Source organism: Eubalaena glacialis, chromosome 19 (assembly GCF_028564815.1).
Source record: "Eubalaena glacialis isolate mEubGla1 chromosome 19, mEubGla1.1.hap2.+ XY, whole genome shotgun sequence".
In the NCBI taxonomy this organism is placed as follows: Eukaryota; Metazoa; Chordata; class Mammalia; order Artiodactyla; family Balaenidae; genus Eubalaena; species Eubalaena glacialis.
The window spans coordinates 28,159,030-28,181,672 of NC_083734.1; the positions used below are offsets into that span (position 1 = coordinate 28,159,030).

At 38.2% G+C, this 22,643-nt stretch overlaps 2 protein-coding genes across 3 annotated transcripts in view; one reads left to right on the forward strand and one right to left on the reverse strand.

Annotated features, from left to right (window-relative positions):
* Nucleotides 1–1,954: 1,954 nt before the first annotated feature.
* Nucleotides 1,955–22,475, reverse strand: DGKE (diacylglycerol kinase epsilon). 2 transcript variants are annotated; one of them, XM_061174989.1, is made up of 12 exons: nucleotides 22,312–22,475; nucleotides 21,295–21,771; nucleotides 13,589–13,748; nucleotides 11,916–12,035; nucleotides 9,596–9,739; nucleotides 9,202–9,359; nucleotides 8,745–8,796; nucleotides 7,540–7,653; nucleotides 6,421–6,492; nucleotides 3,860–3,987; nucleotides 3,533–3,644; nucleotides 1,955–3,152 (listed from the first exon to the last, which is right to left on the reverse strand). In XM_061174989.1, exons 2-12 carry the CDS (start codon nucleotides 21,747–21,749, stop codon nucleotides 2,973–2,975), a joined length of 1,695 nt encoding a protein of 564 aa, XP_061030972.1. In that variant the 5' UTR covers nucleotides 21,750–21,771; nucleotides 22,312–22,475; the 3' UTR covers nucleotides 1,955–2,972. The 2 variants fall into 2 exon arrangements, with proteins under 2 accessions (XP_061030972.1, XP_061030973.1); XM_061174990.1 differs by lacking the exon at nucleotides 22,312–22,475 and adding an exon at nucleotides 22,036–22,198.
* Nucleotides 22,197–22,643, forward strand: part of C19H17orf67 (chromosome 19 C17orf67 homolog) — a 32,941-nt gene continuing 32,494 nt past the window's right edge. Inside the window, exon 1 of the mRNA XM_061174991.1 lies at nucleotides 22,197–22,488. The gene's annotated coding sequence lies outside the window, so the exon portion shown is untranslated. The remainder of the gene's footprint in view (nucleotides 22,489–22,643) is intronic.

Genomic DNA, 22,643 nt, shown 5'->3' on the forward strand with positions numbered 1-22,643 from the left:
TACAGCACAAAAAGAACTGTTTACAATTTCTGAGTCACAGTATATTTTCCAACTCTAAGTAGGCAAACATATTTCAAAAAGCAAATACTACATGTTTTTTGACACACCCTAAAAAAATAAAAATAAATAATTTTGACTATAAAATTTTATAAACATTAGCTACATTAAGGGTTCACAGCTAATTGCTGTAGAAAACCTAAAACACATTTAAGATCAAGTAATCTTACCCATTAGACAACTTGTATTTTAAAACACGTCAGTTTGATTTCTATTAAACATAACAAAGCACTGAAAATTATCTCCGTCTACTTACAGGATCCCTAAGAGCTGCCAGGTATTCAGTATTTAAACTATTAAGTTTGCGAGGAGTTAGGAATGTATTAGAACCGTAAAAGATAAGAGAAATCTGAAAACAGACATGAAGACATGCTTTACTACATTTCTTCCTGAGAATTTATACTTTTTTTTTTTTTTTTTTTAATCAAGACAGTTTAAAATGGAACAGAAAAATCCTGTGGCAAATTATGTTTTGTAAAGTGTGGAATCCCTGGTAATGTCAACAATTGCTACCCTAAAATATAACTTGCAAACATGAGTCTTATAAATTGTACTTATTTAAAACAAGGCACATGCCTACACATTTATTTGAAATGCTGAGTAAATGTGCCTAAAATGTTAGTGAATTTTTTAAAAATAAGATAGTATGTTTTATGATATGGTATTCTGAAATAACTCTCCTAAATAAAAATTAAGTCTGAATGAGTGAATACAATAACAGATAAACTTTGTGAAGGGTCAAGCAGGGAAAAAACTTCACTGGATTATGAAAACTGAAAAAACAATTTGTTTTTAAATAAACGAGGGTGTTGTATATAAATCTGTTCTAAATCAAATGTAACATTATACAGTTTTAAAAATTAAAAAAACGATAGTTATTTTGATTATTTTAATTCTGATATCCCATATTAACTATTTTCTTTGATCCTATAATTAGCACTATGAATTATAGATAAAATATAGCCTAAAGCAAAGTGAATTTAACAGTATATTTGTAAAATGTGATATCTGTAACAATTTTGACCGTGAATTAAACAACGAAGCTCATTATACTCAAAACATGATCAGCCCCTTGAAAGAAAATCTACAAACTCTCCCACCACCGCAATAGGTAACCTACCATGAATGGTATATGAATAAGGTGAAAACAGCTCTGCTCACAAAATCTTAAGAACACTAGAATTTAGCTGCTCCCACCGAGATCTGGAAGAGGTTAATTTAAGCAAAATAAAAGCATTCTAATGTAATGTATTGACTACTGTATACACTACTTAGTTGTTCCTTCAAAACACGGCCTGGGCCTGAAGGTGACTGAAATTTAAGTTTCTGGCAATCCATAATAGATGACAGATTCATAATAGACCCTTAAGGGGAGCTAATGGTGTTTGGGGGGATACATTCCAATCCTTCAGAGATTAATGTCATAAAAGACCACCAAACCCACAAATGGGCCATTTGTCCTAAAAACACCAGGCTGGAGGCCCCCTGGGGCGGCCCCACGGCAGGACCTGAGGGAGTAGGTTGGGGAGCAGCAGAGGAGCACCCTCGGCATATGTCTGAAGAATGAGGATGTCTACATAATATATCTGTCAGGAGAATTAAGTTATGGGTTTCAACTATTACTTAGGCTACACTTCTGATTGTGAGTAGCAGAATTTATGTGATCAATTTAATTTATTAAACAAAGCAATATATTGTAAACACTAAACACAGGTATACGACCATATTGTAAATATATTGTAAACACTAAACACAGGTATACGACAATGAAGAAAATAAATAAGTAAAAAAAATATATCTCTCATTTTAAAATAAATATGATATAAACATTTTAGCAGAGGATTCTATATCCACTTCCCCAAGGGGAAATTCTGTTAAGTACTTTGGATATAAAAGACTACTATATTTCAAAATACTACCAGACCACTAAATTTTAAAAACTTATCAATTAACACTGAACTTTTTTTGGCAATTACTCTGGTAAATTTTCTTTAGTACATTTTTTTGAATTGTTGACACTGTCTTTTAATCAAAAGAGAAGTTGGTGAACCATCCAGCTTTAAACCTGTAACTTTCTCTTTTCTTTTCTTTTTTTGGCCACTCCCCCTGCAACGGAAGCACGGAGTCTTAACCCCTGGACCACGAGGGAAGTTCCACAACCTGTAACTTCCAATCCAAAGTGTTCTGAGTGTTAATTTTGCAATTCACCTAGGTGGTTCTCTTTTGGCTACACTGGGATTAAACAAGATGCTGAATTTAAGCTCAACTTGGTCATTAACAGAGTTAACCAAACAACATTAGGGGGTCTGAAAATGTTCCTAAAATAAAATTTAAAATAAAAAATCTGAGTGTTGTCTTCCTTTTACATTTCTCCTTTTGGGGTTTCCTGGAAACAGATCTTTATGGATCCACTTGGTGCTGGGCTGTAGGAAATCTTAAGAGGCATGCTGCAGGGGGGATGTCCAGCATGAACCATGGCAGTTTGACACCAACTATCTCCTTTCAAAAACGCAAGTAATTTTTAAAACGTTATGGTGTCACCACAGTAAAAATTAAGATGGAAATGATTTTTCCACCTACATCTTGTTGCATGTATGTGTCCATCAACTGTGTGGTTCCAGAATAAGGAATGAGAGCGCACACTTCAGCGAGCCAACTCTCAAACACAGAGCCTTCATGGAACGTCCTGTGACTTTTAGTTAGTGCTACATGATCAAAGCGTTTGCTGAAAAAAGACCAGGCATTTGGAAACAACCGGAGCTCTGGCTGTTTTTGGAATGCTATTTACATAAATGTATACCCATTACACTACTGATGAAATGAAGACTAAACCAGTTGACAGAGTTCTATTTTGGATGAATGTCTATCTACTCGTTTGTGAGGATTCTACACTAAGTTCTCTTTTCCTCCTCCACCTACTCGGTTTCCTTTGTGTCCTCTGGATCTGAAGTACTAGAGATATCGTCATCTGTTTGTTCTCCAGAGAAATATAACATCAGCGCGTGTGTCTTGTGGGTTATGGTGACAGTGCAGGGCCCCTGGGCCCATGGCTCCCCATCTACCTGCATTGGCATCATCGAGCACTTCAAGATCAGCTAGAATTAGGGACAAATAACGAGAAAACAGTCAGTCCCCAAAAAGCTCAGAAAAATCTTCCTTAATAACATCCCAAGTCCCTTAACCCTTCTCAGGGACATTTATTAGCATTTCACTCTTAGAAAATTAATCTGCATATATCTTTATTCCTCAATTGTTTAAGGGATTCTTTTTCACTGAACACTTCACTTCTTCAGCTGGATTGAGGGTCATATTTCCTGTTTCTCCCCATCCTACTCACCCCTGGTGGAGGGTGACCAACAGCATGGGTTGTAAACCACATGCTGGTTTAAGGCAAGGTATAGCATGTATATTTACTTCTACACATCAGTGGCTTAGAAATGGACAAATTAGTCCATTGTAGCAATATTTCACCTACCCGCACTGTATGTGCTTGTCCTATTCGAAAAGGATTTGCCAGTTTCACTTGAATCTGAGCACAGTGGAAAGACCCATATACTCCAACAACTTCCAGTAAACCATCATCATGCCTAAAATTGGACAAAGGAAATATGGATTATGTGATGCAATAAAATAAAATCAGCCCCAATAGGACAATTACTTTTTAACATAGGTGGACCAACAACTTACTAAGTATTGATATTAACAAGGTATACAATAAAGAAAATCTGTGGGAAAAATGTTAAAAGTCTACAAAGAACAACAGAAACCGGTGACATAAAAAACCACTTGCAAATGTACATACCTGGCTAGAGGGTAAGTCTCATCTCCCATCCCTTCCCACAGTCTGCAGCCACCGCCCCAGTAGCCAATGTTCAGAACGATAATACCTTCCAAATTCGGCAGTTCTACTCGCTCACCATCCAGCTCTAGCTTTAAAGAAATACAAGGAGTAAGTTACTTCGGGGCACGCTACTTCCAGACATAGTCACTTAGAATTCCCATCCATTTTCATATACATAAGATGTGACAACTGGTATGAAGACTGCTTCCTACTCCTCACTCCAGGTAATCTGGCCTTTCTCACCTGTTCAATGTTTACTGTAATAAATGGATTATAACAAATGAATTTTTTTAAAAACCAAGGTCATCAAAGAAATCCTTTTTTGTTGAATCCCCTTATATTTTCAGGTTTTATCTAACTTGCTGTTTTAATAGCACCTCACACTCTGCTTTCTGGGAACGAGACTACTTCTCTGGATGTTCCTCCTCAGTCACTACTCCCAACCTCACGTTGAAGGCATTCCACATAGCTATGTACTGGGCTCCTTTCTCTTCTCTACACACTCTGGATTGAAATCTGAGCCACTTCTATCTTGCTAATTGCCATCTCTGTGCTGATGGCTCTATTTTGCTTGTCCAGGAAAGTGAACTGGGCTAGATCTGTATATCTAACTGCCCACAAAACACTGCCAACTGACTGTGGCGCCTAAAACTCCCATGCACAAAACTGAGTTAAGCATCTTCTCTGCAATCTACTTTCCCAAGAAAGAGTAGCAGCCCCCCCTGCCCCCAACACCGCAAGCCTAACCAGAAACCTGGGAACTATCTTTGACTTCTGTGCCTTTACTCTCTATACCAATTAATCACTAAAAACAACTGATGGGGCTTCTTCTAAGTATCCATCCTTCTCCATCATTCCTGACAGTACCCTAGTCCAGCAGCCCATCATTTCTCTAGCTTTACTCTCCTCTTATTCATCTCTCAAAGATTGGTTAGATTGACACTTATCCCCTTATTACATCCCTTCAATGGCTTGACCCAGTGCTCATGATGAAATCCAAGTTCCTTAACAAGTCACAAGTTCCTCTGTGATCTTGGCCTCTGTCCATCTCTCCAGCCTCAGCTCTCTTACCCCTTTCTCTCCCGCAAGCTATGGTCCAGCTTGAACACACTCAAATATGTCACGTTCTCTCTTGTCTCTGGGCCTTGGCACATGCTGTTCTTAGCCTAGAATAATTTTCACCTCTCTTCACTTAGCTAAGTTTTATTTAATTTGCAGACTGCAGCTCGTCACTTCTTCCAGAAAGACTTCCTTGTCAGTCACTTTCCCTAGACAGTTTCCAGTCCCTGGGTTATGTACTGCTCTTATCTATTCCTCTAAGACTGCATATTTTCCTTATCAGATCACTTCTCATGCCATATTGCAATATGGTTTAAATGTCTTTCTTCTCTCCAGACTGTAAACTTAGTGAGACCGAGGGATTTATCACTGTACAGCTAGTACCTAGAACAGTGCCTGGCATTTTGTAGGTGGTTTCACAAATAATTTTTGTATAAATAAACTATTAGACAAAAAAAAAAAAAAAAAAAAGTGCTACCTTGTATGCTTCACTCTACCCCTGCTATCGAAGCCCAGGAAAAAGGAAATACGATAAAGCAGAAGGAAACATTTTCTATGGCAACCCTCGCCATCCCTCCCGTGCCGTGAGCTCAGCGTCTACCTCACCGCAGCAGCTTTCCCTGGTGAGTGTATAGTCAGGCTCCTCCCTCTGGGCTCATTTTTCACTCCTTCCCTAAGTTGTTTATTGTTTGGCTCTTCCCTTCTTACTTTTTTTTTTTTGGCAGAGCTATGGTATGTGAAATCTTGGTTCCCCAACCAGGGATCAAACCCACGCCCACTGCAGTGTAAGTGTGGAGTCTTAACCACTGGACTGCTGAGGAAGTCCCCCTTTTTACTTATTTTAGTAGTTCTAGGTTTCTCTGTATTAATGTCTTTGCCATTGCTATTAACCATTACAGATTCTTTTCTGAAGCAAGCAAGGAATACGTATAAAACTTTGCCAATATCGTGATGTCAGGGGTGCTGTAGCAATAAGCAATCATGAATATCCTATCTTTACTGCTCATACATTTCTATTTTGCTTTAGTATGTAAGAGAGATACATCACAACCATAATAGGAGTTAAACTTTGGGCTTAAACTTCCTCTGAGAGTCCATGATGAGTTAGGCACTGTGTCAGAGAACTTCACATGGACGCTGTTCAGAGTCTGTCTAGGTAACAGACTCTGGAGTTACATAAACCTGGGTTCAAGTCCTGGTTACCTGTATCCTTGGGCACTTTGTGAATGTGGGCAAGTTATTTAATTTCAAATAGCTTTCTGCAAGATGGGAATATAATAGTACCTGCCTTACAGGTTGTGGTGAGAATTCAGTGGGAAAATGTGTATAAAGCACTTAGTAAAGTATCTGGTACACAATAAATACTCCCTATGTGTTAGCAAAATATGTTAATAGAAAATTCAGCATTTTCGTTAAAAAAAAAGTTCATAATCCAGAGACCACCTAAAAGTTTAAAAGCTTACCTCAACTTTTTTATTCAAATCTTTACATTCTTGCACTAAACAATCTTTGGTTCCATAAAATAAGTAAACAGCCTATGAGAAATGGACAGAAAATATGATATTAAAGCAATCTAACAAGCCCTGTAAGCAAGAAAAAAGACACTGAACCAAAGCTCCCTGATGTGATGGTTGAGTCATGTATCCAGAGTGGACTAGGTACAGATGGAAGAAGGGGCACCATCACTTCGGAGTTTAATTAGCCCATTTTTTCAGGGGAATGTAGGATGGGGTGGTTTGTGCTTAAATGCTGTTTTCTCCCAGTTTATCCAAAAAGGTACACCTTATAAAGAAATACTATGTTAAAATTAGAAAATTCCACCTTTTCCTAGTACTTCAGATTACTTAATGAAAGTAACACAGGTAAATCTAGCAAACATTTTATAATCACTTTTGAATACAGAAAGGTTGATGGAAGCACTGAGATGTTAATTAGCAACTGTATAAACAGCAATTCTTATTGCCTTAGTAACTATATAATAAAAGGGAGCTATTTGTAAATTTGAAATATTTGTAAAACAGAACCAGGAACAAAATTGTTTTGCATCTATTTTTTGCATCCTATTGCTCAATTACCAAAAGTCATTAAAAAAATTCCAAGACAAAACTTCCACCAAAGGAATCAATTGTACTAGAAACCAGAGATCATCTCAGTTAAAAGTGCAGTAAACAAACTACTCCTTTTCTTACCTCATCTGCCTCTTAGAGTTTTTTCAGGCCAATGGAATCTAGTTTTCCATTAATGACTTCACCAAAAATTTATCCTGCCTAAATTTATTTCCAATTCTACTTGCCATTTAAGTAAGATAAGCTCTCATATATTCCACTTAGTTGTCATCTAAGCGAAATATGCTGTAAAGCATTCCGACTCCGAGTTAAAAAAATTTTGTCATGGTTATGAAATACTTTAATAAAATACATTTAAGGATCTAATTTGACAGTCTTACATAAAACAGAACAGGTAAATGTTTCCATAAGTTAGTTCTATCTCAATCTAGTTGAAAGAGTGCTAGATATAATTGAACTCTTGATTTTTACTGTACCTTAGGTGATAAGCAGGAAAGGTTATTTTATCCAACACACCTTATTAAGAATTCTGCTAGAAAACAGAGATGGTGCCTTCTCACGATGAGCGTGAAAATTGAGGGCCATAAGAGCATCAGGTCCAACAGAAAAATAGTTGTTCATTGTGAATTCCTGTGGAAAAGGGTAAGAATAAGCAACAGATTATGCTTCCATCCAAACCTGTGTTACATAATAAATATGTAAATCTTAGTCTTTGTGTTCTTTATGAAAATTGAGTACTTTCTGCATTCACTTTTTGCGTAGAGTTATTTTATGCTATCCAGTGAAGTTTCCAGAGATAAAGCTTCAGTTCAAAGGCTGATCCTATAAGATATAAATTTCACTTTCCATTTCTGGTTAATATGCTACATCTAAATGGCTCTACTTTGCACCCAGGCTTTCCACTCCTGTGTTCCCATTACATTTGCTTTTTACTTCCATTGCAACTCTCAGGCTCTCAGCTTTTTCAGTCTCAATCAGGCTATTGGTCCCCACTTAACTTATCTTACTTCCCAATCCAGCCTGGATTCCCTCAACCTAGCTGCACTTGGTCTTCTTCCTGAGCAATACGCTTGCATTTCTGACTTCTTGTTCAGTGGGCCACAGACTCAAGGTTGACATGCCCAAAATCTTAACGCATTTTCTTCCTATTCAAACCTGAAACTCTATTTTTCTTATCTTGGTTAATGTCACTTCTATACATCCCATCATAAAAACCAGAAATCTGGTAGTAATGTTTTTTCTCACTTCCCCTAATACCAATCAGCTGCCAAGTCTTGATCAATACCACCTCTAAAACGTCTCTGAATTGTCCTCATCCTAAGATTCCCTTTTTTTGGGTCATAGTGCAGGTTTCTAAGCTATTTTCACACTATCTCCAGAGTATCTTTTTAAAACTACAGACCTGCTATCTCTGTATTATTTGCTATTTACTAACCATGATGTGCACCCTCTCGTCTCTATTTCCTCTACCTGGGAAGCCTTTTGTTCCTTTCTCTGTTGATCTAAATTGTATTTACATGTTAAGGACCAACTCCCAGGTCACTTCCCCTGAAATATTTCCAGCCTGATCTACCAGTGTGGAACCAGGCACACCTGCAGCCTATTTCATAACCAGCTCCCTAGAGATAAGGACCTGTCGCTGTGTCCCACCACAGCACCACAGTGGAAGCACTCCATCATGCTTGTTGAGACCACTCGAAACTGCAGCCCTAAAAACATACCTTGAGTTTTCTTAAGTTGTAGTATCCTTTATTTGTTACTTGAACTTTCCATCTAAAAAACAGAAGTTAAAAAAAAGAATCAGTAATTATTACCAAATTAACTGCCAATTAACTATAATTATTACCAATCAACTCTGGACACCTGGTAGATGAGGTTCTTCTATTAAAATAGCATTTGGAGAAATAAGCACATTAAAGTGAGTATGTAAGTTTTGGAATGAGTACTCAGCCTAATTTATGACTTCAGTCCTTACATAACAACAAAATATACAGCAACAAAATAAAACACCAGTATCCATGTATAAGTACAACTAACATAATTTTTTACATTTAAATTACATTTAACTTTATAACTATACAAGTTAAACTTGTATACAACTATACAAGTCTTCATTTATAATCCAAACAATATTCCCAAAGCTCAAGAAATCTGCTTTTGGGGGGAAGTATAACTTACCTATCTAGTTTAACTCCATCTGCTTCCATCACGTTTCTTAAGACTTGTGCGACTGGGATTTCTCCCGCATAGCCTGTACCCCAACCCAAGGTATTAGATAGATCGTTGCCCGTTCCCAGAGGCAAGACTGCAACTTGTGGAATGTATTTCTCTTGTCCCTACAATATAGAAGATATATTTTTGATTTTTCTCTTCAGACTATTTGTAGGGTAATAGTATTTGGTAAAATTTAAAGCCAAAGCAATAAAGATACAAATAACTGCTCAATCACAATATTTAAAATTGGCAATGTCTTCTAATATTCATCTGTATAATAAAAAATATAAGCACAAATACTGTATAGTTATCTTAGAAGTGCTTCTGTGAAAGGCAAGTAGGTCTTAAAGATGGATACCTTAATCTTCATTTCATCAACTGCATCCAGGACCCAGCCCACAGTCCCATCCCCTCCACAAACAAGGACTCGAGCTGAGTAATAGGGAAGAAGAGTACAAAGTTGCAGGGCTTTGACAGGGGGAGTTTTAGTTACATCAAAAACCTAGACATGAAAGAAAAGGAAAAAATTATTTTATCTAACACTGTCATCCATCTGTGAGGATAATTTCCTTCTAGATGAGTACATAGATATGCTTAAATAACAATACTGGCTACGATGTGTTTATCTTTAACAATATGCCAGGCACTATGCCAGACTACATTCACTGTGGATCATCCCAATGCTGACCCTACAAAGCACGAGTAAACCTCATTCTACTGACCAGGAAATGGAGGCACAGGAAGGTTAAATAACTTGCCTACGCTTCCTCTGATAATTAGGTGCTGACATACAAATTCAATCCTGTAGTTTATCCACTATACAATACTGCCTCTTTGCTGTTCACATAAAACCAGGCCGTGCTAAGTTCACCTTTAACTAGTGTTTCATATTTTATACTGGATTTAAAAACTCCATTACTAGTGCAAGTTAGTACCAATTTCTGGAAAACAATTCTGCAATATGCATAAAATGACATAAAGGTGAAAGGATCCTTGATACCTATAATTCTGTAAATGATCTAGGAAAATATTTCAAAAGACGAAAATGCCCTGTGTGTAAAGATATTTAGTGTGGCATTATTTATAATTGCACAACCTTAGAGAGAAACTTGACCTCCAACAGCAGGAGACTGGATAAATATGGATATATCCATTTGATGATTTCTTAGTCATTTCGTACATAATTATGAGGACTATGTTGCAACACGGAAAAATATACTTTTAGGTAAAGAAAACAGAATGTAAACTTGTACCTAGATTATTGTTACAGAAATGCTAATATGTAAATGCACAGACAATTCATGGAAAGAACATGGACAAATGAAAACAACTGACGTGTCTGTGTACAGATAATGCAGGTGATTTTCTTTCCTTTTATTTTAAAATTTTATTCATTTATTTATTTTGGCTGCGCCACGTGACTTGCAGGGTCTTAGTTCCCTGAACTGGGATTGAACCCCAGGCCACGGCAGTGAAAGTGCTGAGTCCTAACCCCTGGACAGCCAGGCAACTCCCCTTTCTCTTTCCTTTTAAAATTATTTTTATATTTCCTTAAGTTGTGTAATGTTGAAAGGGAAATTACAAATTAGAAAAGTCATTGCATTTATGATTGTTGCACAATGAGTTGTTTAGTTTTTCAAAACAGAAGCCGCTAGCATGTCAGCTCAATCTTAATGGTCTGAGTCTTTTATTCTTACATTTAAAAATGTCGGTGTGCAATTACTCCCAATTTCCAGCAATCACTGTTTTACTCTGTTTCTATAGATTTACCCTTTCTGAACATGTCATATAAATGGAATCATACAATATGGGTCCCCTGCATTGGGCTTCTTCCACTCAGCATGTTTTTGAGGTTCATTTATTGTAGTATGTATGTACGTATCAGTAGTTCCTTTTTATCACTGAATATTCCATTCATATGGGTATATCACATTTTGTTTTATCCAGCCACCGACTGATGGACAGTGGGTTATTTTCACTTTTTGGCTATTATGAATAATGCTGCTATGAACATTTGCATAGAAGTGTTTGTGGGATGTATGTTTTTGTTTCCCTTGGGTAGATTCCTAGAAGTTCTAGGGGGTACGGTAAATTTATGTTTGACTTTTTTGTTTTAAAAAAATATCTATTTATTTATTTGGCTGAGCTGGGTCTTAGCTGTGGCACGCGGGATCTTCGTTGCCACATGCAGGATCTTCGTTGCCTAGCTGTGGCACGCGGGATCTTCGGTGTCACATGCGGGATCTTCGTTGCCACATGCGGGATCTTTGTTGCCACATGCAGGATCTTCATTGCGGCGTTGTGGGATCTTTAGTTGCAGTGTGTGGGATCTTTCAGCTGTGGCATGTGGGATCTAGTTCCCTGACCAGGGATCGAACCTGGGCCCCCTGCACTGGGAGCATGGAGCCTTAGCCACTGGACCACCAGGGAAGTCCCTGTTTGACTTTTTAAGAAACTGCCCAAGTGTTTTCTAAAGTTGCTGCAGCATTTTACATCCCCACCATGAGAACCCCTCTTTCTCCACATATTTGAATGGCTCAATACTTTCATAATTATTATTCTTCCCTACAATCAGATGATTACTGGTTTCAAGCATTAACAACCCTTACAATTTAGGGAAAATGTAAAACTAAAAATGAAAAGATTAATACAGAAAGGAAGGTTTTCTCTTTGGTTACCTGTACGGGATTTAGGAGGATCCTGAATTCTCCCAGCAGTCCTTCTCCCATATTAGTTCCACTACGAGAGTTGGCCAGGATTATTAATGGAGTCCACTGCTTTCCAAGCTTAGATGCTAGCTAAAAAAATTAATGTGAGTGAAAAAACCTTAATATCTCAAAGATGGTGAGCAATAAGTTTTTCATTTCTTAATAACAACAGTGCTGTAAATCTGCTGAGAGAACAACAACTATCCCAATCGATACAATATAAAAATCAAAGAATTCTAAGAATGGAAAAGTTCCTTAGAAATGAACTAATTTCTGCTTAATATATAATTCTCTTCTACATTATTCTAGATAAGTCACCCAGTATATACTTGGATACTCATGTAAGAAGAAACTCACTAACAAGGCAGCCCATTCCACTGCAAAATCAAATTATTAGAAAGTTCTGACTTAAATTGAGTTAAAAATCTGTCTTTCAACAACTTTCATTGTTCTACTTTTGACTCCTGAGGCAAGGAATAATTTCATTTGTTCTTCCATATAACTGTTGTGTTCAAACACCTGAAGCATTATATTGTTTATTAGGCTTGTCTCCCAGGCAACACATTTCAACCCTTCACAGAATGGACATTGATTTTTCTCTGCTCTCTTAACCCTGACTTTCCTTTTCTGGATGAATTCTAATTTTCAAGCTTTTTTTTTAAATGGGGTATTCAGAAATAGATTCAAGAATCCAGAACTGTACAAAGCCCAAAGTCAAAGGAAATTAATGTTTCTCTAATCTAACCACTTCTTTCCTCTCCCCTTCTCCTTGTGGATATAACATTAATGAAGATGTTCCACGGTTTTACTTAGTGATTCTCATCCCCTATGATCTCAGATTGAATTCAGATACATAAGGGTTGTCCATTTAAAAAAAAGTATCACAACAACATTAAACATGTTTTTAAATTTTAACATCCCTCTTTCTTTTGCAGGAATATTGACAAAGATGACATTTAAGATATAAAATCCGAACTTGGAAAAAACACAATTTAGTTTTAGAATGAAATAGTTTAACTACTTTGGGACATTCAAGTAAGAAATAAATGCAGATTTTACAGTTTTTCCTTCAGAGCTACATGAAGACTGAAAGATGTTTGTACCAATTTTCATACATATACATACTGCCAAGCTTTAATGCTCACCATTATCTGTGGGAGCATCTAATGTGCAACATAAACTTATCTCCAGGCACCCTACGTGAGGTTCCAAACAAAAAAATTCTTTTAGAACAACATGTGAGGAAAATCTCTGTTTTCTTTTCACTGACAATAATCATGAATCCCAAATCCGGCTGTTCATCAGAATCATCTGAGGACTTAAAAAAAATAGATTCCGAGGACTTACCCTAGATCTACTAAATCAAACATGGTGATGGAGGTGGGCTCAGAAGTCTGTATTTTTAAAAAGCTCCTCAAGTGATTTGGACTCAGTGATTTAGGAACCACTAATATAACATATTCCAATTTCCCTTTAGACCTGAAAGAACTCAAGTGCCAAAATTTGTGGCACATCTTTAGAAAGTGGGTAGGGTATTATGGCTTACCATAATGATTCTTCTCACACACACAGTTGTGTTTCATACACTGACTTAAATAACTTTTTGGAAATCAGTTACATAAGGAAAAGTAAACTCTGATTACCACTGCATAATCTGTTTTTTTGTCTTTACGCATCTGATTAATGGAGGTTAAATAACTTGGTGGAATGATGAGGTTTCTGAATTCTCCAAAATCACACTGTTCATTCTTTAAGCTATTTTTCATACACTCATCATGTACTGTTTTCTGACACCAAATGCACCTGAGGGAAGGAAAAAACAAAGACAATAATTAACTTTAAACCACAATCTTACTCATCTGCAAACCAATCATTTTTGTCAAAAAAACCTGAAATAGTAATTTCATCATCAATGAAAAAATCTGGCAAATAAAAAATTTATAATTGTATCTGCACAGTGAAAATAGAGCAATAAACTTTTTTTTTTAACGTCCCTTTTTTTTTTTTTTTGGGCCACGTGGCATGTGGGATCTTAGTTCCCTGACCAGGGATCAAAACCGTGCCCCCTGCAGTAGAAGTGCAGAGTCGTAACCACTGGACCACCAGGGAAGTCCCTAAAACAATAAACTTTGAGCATACTTGACAGTTTAATCTAACAGTGGTTCTTAAAGTGTGGTCTGGGGAAGATCCTTTCAGGGTGTCTCTGAGGTTAAAATCATTTTAATAATAATATGTTATTTCACCTTCATTCTATCCAAAGTATACAGTAGAGTTTTCCAGAAGCTATATGATATGTGCTAGATCAACAGACTGAATGCAGAAGTAGATAGGAGGCGCTAGCTGACTTCCACACCAAAGAAATGTACCAAAAAAGTAAAACGATGCCAATCTTCTCACTAAATTTTCACAAAAATATTTTATGTTACCATTATTATTTTTAAAATGAATATTTAAACAATTTCTCAGTTTTAATTTACAACGTGGTAAATGTTAGTAGATATAATCCACATAAACAAAGCTGGTCTAGAACAATGGTTTTGTGTACTATCGATTTGTGCTTTGGCTGGAATAGGTTCGTGAGGCCTAAAGGCCTTCAGCTTAAATGCCCCACTGGCCTGGGTCCTTAAAAGAGTTCCTCAGGGTCCAGTTTGAAAACCTCCTGACTTATAACCATCTGTGAACACTTTAACAAATATAGTAAAATAGTCAACTTCTTATTGGCAGTTAATATGAAACTAACCTATATGTTTGTATCTGAAGTACAGACAGATATTTATGTTCAAATTTGCCTCTACATTTGAACGCATGCATGAAACAAGCAGAGAATAGTGCTGGCAAAGGTCCTGGGTTTCTATTATTAATCTACTAAGTATTTAATCCACTCACAGATAAGGCAAATCTAACTGTACAGACAAAAAGAGGTCAACAGAAAACAATGGTTATAATTAAATAAATAAAAATAAGAAAAAAAGAGGATAAAAACTCTTTCACCCCAAGGTCAACTCTCTTGGACTTCTTTTTTAAGGTTTTTTTTCAGCTGGATGTTCAGGTTTATCAAGTAATTACTGCTATTAACTCAAGAATCCTATTTACTGCTGAAATTACAATTATCTGCAGGATCTGTTAAAGGGAAAACTGTAAATTAACTTGCATGATAACCTTGTTAACACTTGCTTTCAACCTAAGCTTGAGAAACTACGATAGACTGCTAATGCAGCCAAAGTATACCACCTCCACCTACTGCTCTACTGTTAACTTTAAACTAGTATATTATTACTGAAAATAACCTGAAAGGAAACCCACTGAATTATTTCACAATGGTTTCCTCTGGGAAGAAAAACGGGACCGAGGGATGAGAAGAACATTCTCTTCTTACTCTATGTTCTTTTGTATTGCTTGAGTTTCTAAACACCAGTATGTATTCATGAACTACTTGTATAAATTTTTAAAACCGTATTTTAGATGATATTGGCTTATGCTTTAGAATTTAGAAAATACAGAAAGACATAAAAGTCATCCAGAGATAGTTACTCTTAACTTTTTGATGTATTTATTCTCAGTTTTACAGTCCCTATATGTTTATTTTTCAGGTTAGGGACATGATGTATTTTTATATATATATCTGGACAGTACCTTTCTTTGGAAATTATATCATGAATTCTGTCCTATGCCATTAAGTATTTTTTAAAAAACATGGTTTGTTAAGAGTGTATTAGTATCACATCACATGAATATATCATAATTTTTTGTGAATTGATTCATGGTCTATATTCATCTTTTACTAGGTTTTAATAACTGCATGTACTTTTTATTTATGTAGGATATCAACTTCTTTTCTGTCATAGTTATTGCAAACATTTCAGTTTTCTCTTAAATTTACCTTTTAATGTACTTTATTTTTTGCTAGACAGATCTGTATTTCCCTTTGTGGTTTATTTAAATGCTTTCATGCTCTGAAGTCCTTTACCTTTCCAAATTAGATATTCGCCTATAGCTATTCCCCCCTCACACTTCAGTTTTCATATTTATGCCTTGAATTCAGTGCTTCTTAACCTTCTGGGGCTACAGATTCCACTGAGAATCTCATGAAAGTGTCAGGCTTCCTGGAACCTTATCTATCTATGAACTAAGAACTCCTGCTTCAATCCATCTGGAGTTTATTTTGGTATAGAGTGTGATATGAAGAGTCAACTTTTACTTCCTCAAAGAGCACTTGTCCTAGCACGATTTATAAAGTAATCTTTTCTATCCCACTGATTTGTGACACCTTTATCATTTAATAAGTTCTCATAAATTTCAAAAAAGACTCTTTTAACCAAGATGATGGCTATTATCAGCGTTTTCTCTGTAAAGGTAAAGCCAAAATACTTACTCCTTATTCAGCTTTATATTTTTCCTGAGAAATACCACAATCAAAACCGAGACCTGGTCTTGTTATATATTTTGTAATTGGTATTTTATTTGACCTAGATTTCAAACCTGATGGGAAAATAAGACATTACTAATAATGTCTTGATACTTTAGTTTTAGCAGTCATGTCTTTGAGTGATTGTTTATGATCTTTATTCTTTCCCCAACTTTTTATTTTGAAAAATTTTAAACCTACACAGAAGTCAAAAGAATAGCAAAATGAATACCCTTAAACCAACCCTTAACTCTGATTCTTAAGTAACATTTTCTCCCACATTTTCTTTCTTTCAAAATAAACTCATATTTTGCTGAATCATTTGAAAGTAAATTATGGACATTATGAGATTTCACCTTTCAATACTTCAGCAAGTATTTCCAAAAAACAATGACAGTCTCCTTGCTTTTATACACACACACACACACACACACACACACACAAACATATATATACATATATTTAATTTTTATTGGAGTATAGTTGATTTACAATGTTGTGTTAGTTTCAGGTGTACAGCAAAGTGAATCAGTTATACATATATCCACTCTTTTTTAGATTCTTTTCCCATATAGGCCATGACAGAGTAGTACTGAGTAGAGTTCCCTGTGCTATACAGTAGGTCCTTATTAGTTCCTTGCTTTTTTAAGTGTTTTGCATTAAAAAAAATTTTTTTACAGGAACACAGGTAAGCCCACCACCTACATTCCAGCATTAATATATTACCTGTAATTGCTTTGTTTCATTTCTATCTATCCATTAATCTATCTTATTTTTGGTGCATTAAAAATAAATCGCAGACATTAGAATATCTCCTAAACACCTCGGCAAGCAGGCATATCATTACCTTGAGTTCATTATTTGTTTATAGGTTTTTTTCTTTCAATGTAAAATTTATATATGATGAAATGTACAAATATGTACATCTGCTGAGTTTTGACAAGTAAACATAATTATGTAACTTATCCTTATGAAGACACAGAACATTACCCTATGTGCCATTCTTGTGCAGGAGTATGACTGTTTTATTAAAATAAAAAAAAGTTTTCTCTAAAGTTACCTGTTCACAATAGCTCTCTTCTTCAGTATGCTGGAAGAGGCAACAGAATCATATGTGAAGCTGAGATGGTCATCTATGAAATTCACACTAGAATGGGGTTGGCAAACTACAAATACATCTGCCTCCTAATTTTGTGAATAAGTTTTATTGGAATACAGCTACGCCATTCATTTACGTACTGTCTGTTGCTAGTTTTGTACTATGATGGATGGTAGAGTGAAGTAATTATAACAGACCATATGGTCTGCAAAGCCTGAAATACTTAGTTTTGGCTCTTTACAGAAAAAGTATGCTCACCTCTGTTCCAAAAGATAATTTGGTATCCTTTCATTGTTTCAGATAATTAATGAAATGAATAAACATTAGAACCCAGAATCATAAAGTTTAAGATCAAAGCCTAGAGTAAAGTTGCCAATGTAATTACCTTCTAAGAGTCAGAAGCTTGTTTTATTAATCACTGTGTGTGTGTGTGTGTGTGTGTGTGTGTGTGTGTGTGTGTGGAGGGGGGTGTAATGAAGAAAAGGCCTTATAAATAAAAGGTTTTTTTAATAAATAAAGTGTTTTATAAAGGTTTTTATAAATAAAAATACAATATAAACCAAAAAGTTTTCTTAATGAGAGACAGAACACTATAAGGAACAAAGGTTTATTCAATAAACATAATGAATACTTAAAAATAGAACTTAATTTCCTATTTTAGTCAGAATAGAGGTTAGAAGAAACAAAAGAAGTGTGGGGAGCAGTGATAAGATGATACTAGGTGCAGACATACTCTGCCATGGTTGGGGCAGAGGCAGGAAAACACAGAAAAGAAAGAAGCCTACAGGGAAAATAGGATCCAGCACAGTGCCTGGCACAAAATATATACTTAATATGTGAAAACTAAATAATGACAGTGAGTATAAATTAAAAGTCCTTTGTCACTTATTCTGTAGCCTTTAAAATCAGTTACCACCTGTCATATGGCCCTTCAAAATGCTACCTTGTTGAACAGTCTTCATAGCTCACTTGAAATCTCAGACTTCCCAAGAACGTGACGCAGACACAGAAGAAGCCCTCCCCAGGGCTGCATAAAATCCAGAGAGGGACAGTCTGGTCTGTGTTTAAAGGTTGTAAATATTTATTCTGTTCCTTTTTCCAAAATATCTCATTCCTACAGAAGGTCACAGCAGACTGTAATCCTGCATAAAATTATCTGCCAAAATAAATCAGAACATTGCAAAATACATACTATTTCAGGACACTGTGCTCTCTTCTCCTGGGAATAATAAACACTTCCTGAATTATACAGGAACCATTCTTACCACGGGTGAGGAGTTCCAGCGTGCTGGGAGCAGACTGCTCAGTAACCGGTAGGAACAAGCTAAAGCAGAAAAGCAGACCTATCACCGCCATGTGCACTGTGCTCAAAGGAGGGAACACAAAATTAAGGACAGAGGCTCATGTTTAAGAAGTACATAAATAGAGCAGTGGTTCTTGAACTTTAGAATTATCTGCAGGGCCTGTTAGGCAAAGATTGTTGGTTGCCAGCCCAAGTTTCTGATTCAGTGTGTCTGGGCTGGGGCTAACACTGCCAGGAAAAATAGAAGATGCTCAGTTAAATGTGAATTACAGATAAACAACAAATAATTTTTTGGTCTAAGTATGTCTCAAATATTGCAAACATTTTATTTTGTATTAAATACAAATATTTTATTTTAATTTTGTGTGCTAAACCTAAATCTGTGTTAGAATTTGCATTTGTAACAAGTTTCCAAGAGATACTGATGCTGCTGGTCTGGGGACCTTACTTTGAGAACTACTGAGATATAGGATATGATGTCATCATTAAGAAGGAAAAATTGGGGGCAGGGGTGAGTAGATTAGGGAAGTGTTCCTGGAGTAAAGGGCACAAGATGAGTCATTAGGATGCCTAGAGTCATTAGGTTGCCTCGATTAGGGAAGTGTTCCTGGAGTAAAGGGCACAAGATGAGTCATTAGGATGCCTAGCGGGACTTCCCTGGTGGTCCAGTGGTTAAGACTCTGCACTCCCAATGCAGGGGGCCAGGGTTCGACCCCTGGTCAGGGAACTAGATCCTGCATGCCGCAACTAAAAGATCCCGCATGCTGCAACTAAGACACGGCGCAGCCAAATAAATTAAAAAAAAAAAAATCTTTAAAAAAAATTAAAAAAGGATGCCTAGAAGCTAGCCAAGAGGAGGATACTTAAGCCTTGAGGAAAAAAAGGGTAGTATGAAAAGGGTATTTAAAGGAAACCACAACCAGCCTGATGTTGCTGGTGCATAAAGCTTAATGCAGATGGTGGTAGATGAGACTAGACGGGCAGGCAGGGTCCAGAGAGCACGAGGACCTTGTATACCACGTTAAGCACTTGGAGTTAACACTGAAAGACCATCACTGTAAGTGATGGGGGTAATTGAAGCGTTTTAAACAGAGCAGAAACCCCAATCAGATATGCATTTCTAGAAAGATCATTTGGTTGGAGAATCAGAGCACTATGATTATTTGTTAAGGAGTATATGAAATGCAGTTAAGATATTTATAGAAGCCATTTTAATCTAATTCTGCACAGACACAAAGAAGGGAAGGAAATAAAACAATATTCAGTTCATGCCTTCTTTCCAACTAATGCCAATTCTCCAAGACTGAAGCTTAACTAGGGAGACAAGTATGAAATTTTTTAAAAGACACTGGTAACCTAGCTCTCACTGATGCCAAAAAGACATCTAAATTTGAAAGATATCAAGTAAAAATGGTTATAAATCTCTGTAGTTGTTTAAAGTATATATTTTGGTAACTTTTAAAGTCTAAATCTGAAGTATAAAATTATTTAAAATAAGATTTAAAAATAATTGTTGATATAACAATGCTCATGCTAATTAAAAAAAGGATTTTTAAATAAAATAAACAAAACATAATCAAAAAAGTAACTTGCTATCTCATGCCAGCTTTCTATTTCTGTTCTTAAACATGTTTAGGGACCTTTCAACTTGTCAGAAACAAAACCCATCACAATGAAGATGTCCAGACTTAAGGCAGAGAAGATGCTAGGGGTTAGTATTCCTAACCCTGTACTGGGGGTTAGAAATTCGGGATGCCAGTTCTACTTTACCACTGAGTAAATTTCTCTGAACTATCAAATTCTCTCAAATGTAAAATGAGTTAGAATAGATAATCTGCAAAGCAGCTTCCCCTTTTATTACCAACCTCTAACATAAACAAAGGACATCTTCACCTATTTTCAGACAATATTTAAGAACACAAATGTGTTGTCCAGTGTGTACTTAAATGCTCTTAAAATATTCTTGGATTAATCAAACTCACTCGTCTAAGATGCTACAGGTCCTGAAAGACCATCTGGCAAAAGGAGTGTTCTTTTGAAGTGTATTTCACTATAGCACCGAATATAGATTAGAAAAGATACTTAAAGTGCTCCCCTGGAATGACACTTGTTTTCATTGTACATTCATAACACAACACCCAGGATGAATCAGTTTCGAGACTCTAGGGAAAAGTTAATTTGTTCATACTTCATTTTTCCTCATGCAAAATGGAGCTAAACAATAGAAACAGAAGCTAAAATATAACATACAGTGGCCATAAAGTATGTGGCACTTAGAGACCTCTGGGTGAAAGTTAAGAGCCAAGTTGTATTACCCAAAAGGGCAAGTTGGCTAAGGAGTGTAGGCTAGATGAATCAACTAGGCAAATGACTATTGCAAAGCTGCCTCACTGTATAATACCAGGGCTAGTTATTAGCTTGTGTCCTCTAAGTAGGCAGTTGAGGCCATTTGTGGAGATCAAAGCAGGATGCTACGCCCACTCTTTGAAATCCTGACTCCCTCCAAGCATTGTGGGACAATCAGTACCCACAAAGGCCATACCTGTAATCGCAGAGCTTGGGTTGACTGCCGCATTGCTGCTTGCAAACCACACAGTAACTGCACAGGGGCACGTTGCCCCGGATCCAGTGGTGGTGCATGGCGTCCAGGGCCTTGCTGTCATTCTTGAGCATGATCTCCTTGCAGTGGAAGCGCTTGTCGGCCTTCTTGAGGCAGCCCTCGTCCACGCGCAGCCCGCAGCAGTCGCAGAAGGCGCCCTGCAGGATGTGCTGCGCGCACACGCAGCAGTAGGTGGGATGGCTGAACAGGTCCGTGTCGCGCCACCCATGCTTGCTCTTGCGGAAGATGTCCCTGCGGTGCAGCTGCCGGCGCGACCGCTGGAGGCTGCACCAGAAGGTGATGAACACGGGCAGCAGCACCGAGCACAGCGTCCACAGGACCAGGTGCCCGTCGGCAAACAGGCCCTCGTAGGGCGCCGGCCGCTTCTCCCCTTCCATCTTCGCCAAGGACTATTTCTAACTAGGAGAGACACGGGCGGGTCCACATCGGGCTCGCTGTCCCCGTCCCGCCCTCCTTCCTGCCTTTCAGGGGATCCCAAAAGCGCCGTCGGCCCAGGTGGCTCCGCTCTCTCCAAGGAGGGGCACGCGCGCCGTCTTCCCCGCGGCCCGACCCCAGTGCCTCCGGGTCGCCGGGCCGCGGACCTGCGGCGCCGAGGGGGCGGCGCCCAGGGCTATCACGCTCCGTCCCCTCCCTCCTCCTCGGGCCCGGCCACCGCCTCCTCACCTCGCCCAGCACGGGGAAAGGCGCAATCACAATGTACAGGCTGCCCCCACGGAAAGGCCGGCGCGGCGCCCACTCTTTGGGCGCGACGGCGCGCGTGGGCCGCACGGAGCCGGCTAGCGCCAGTAACCGTTAGCCCACGCCCAGCAAACACGAGTCCTGCAGCTCCCGGGCCCGCGCGGTCTCCCTCAGGCCCGCCTCCGCCCACCGCGCGGCCCCGCCCCTCTCGCGAGGCCTCGGGGGCCAGGACCCCGGCCCCGCCCGCCCCTCCGGCCCTACCTATCCTGGGGCGGTGGCGCGGCTCGGGGGGCCAGGCTTCGGGTCTTCCTCCCACCCTCGCGCCGCCAGGAGGCCTGCGGGGGCGTGCGGACACCACTGGAGCTTCCCGGGCCCACTGGAGCCGCGGGCGAGGGCGGGGCCTGCGGCGAGAGCTCGGCGGCTGGGAGGAGGTGTGAGGTGCGACCGGAAGGCCGAGAGGCCTGAGGCGGTAGGGCCTTGGGGAGGGGGAGGAGCTTGATGGGAAGGGCGGGCCCTGTGGGCGTGGCTTAGGGAGAACAGTGGGCGGAGTAACAATTAGGTCTGGGCGTTAGAGAGAATGGATGGTTGAGCCT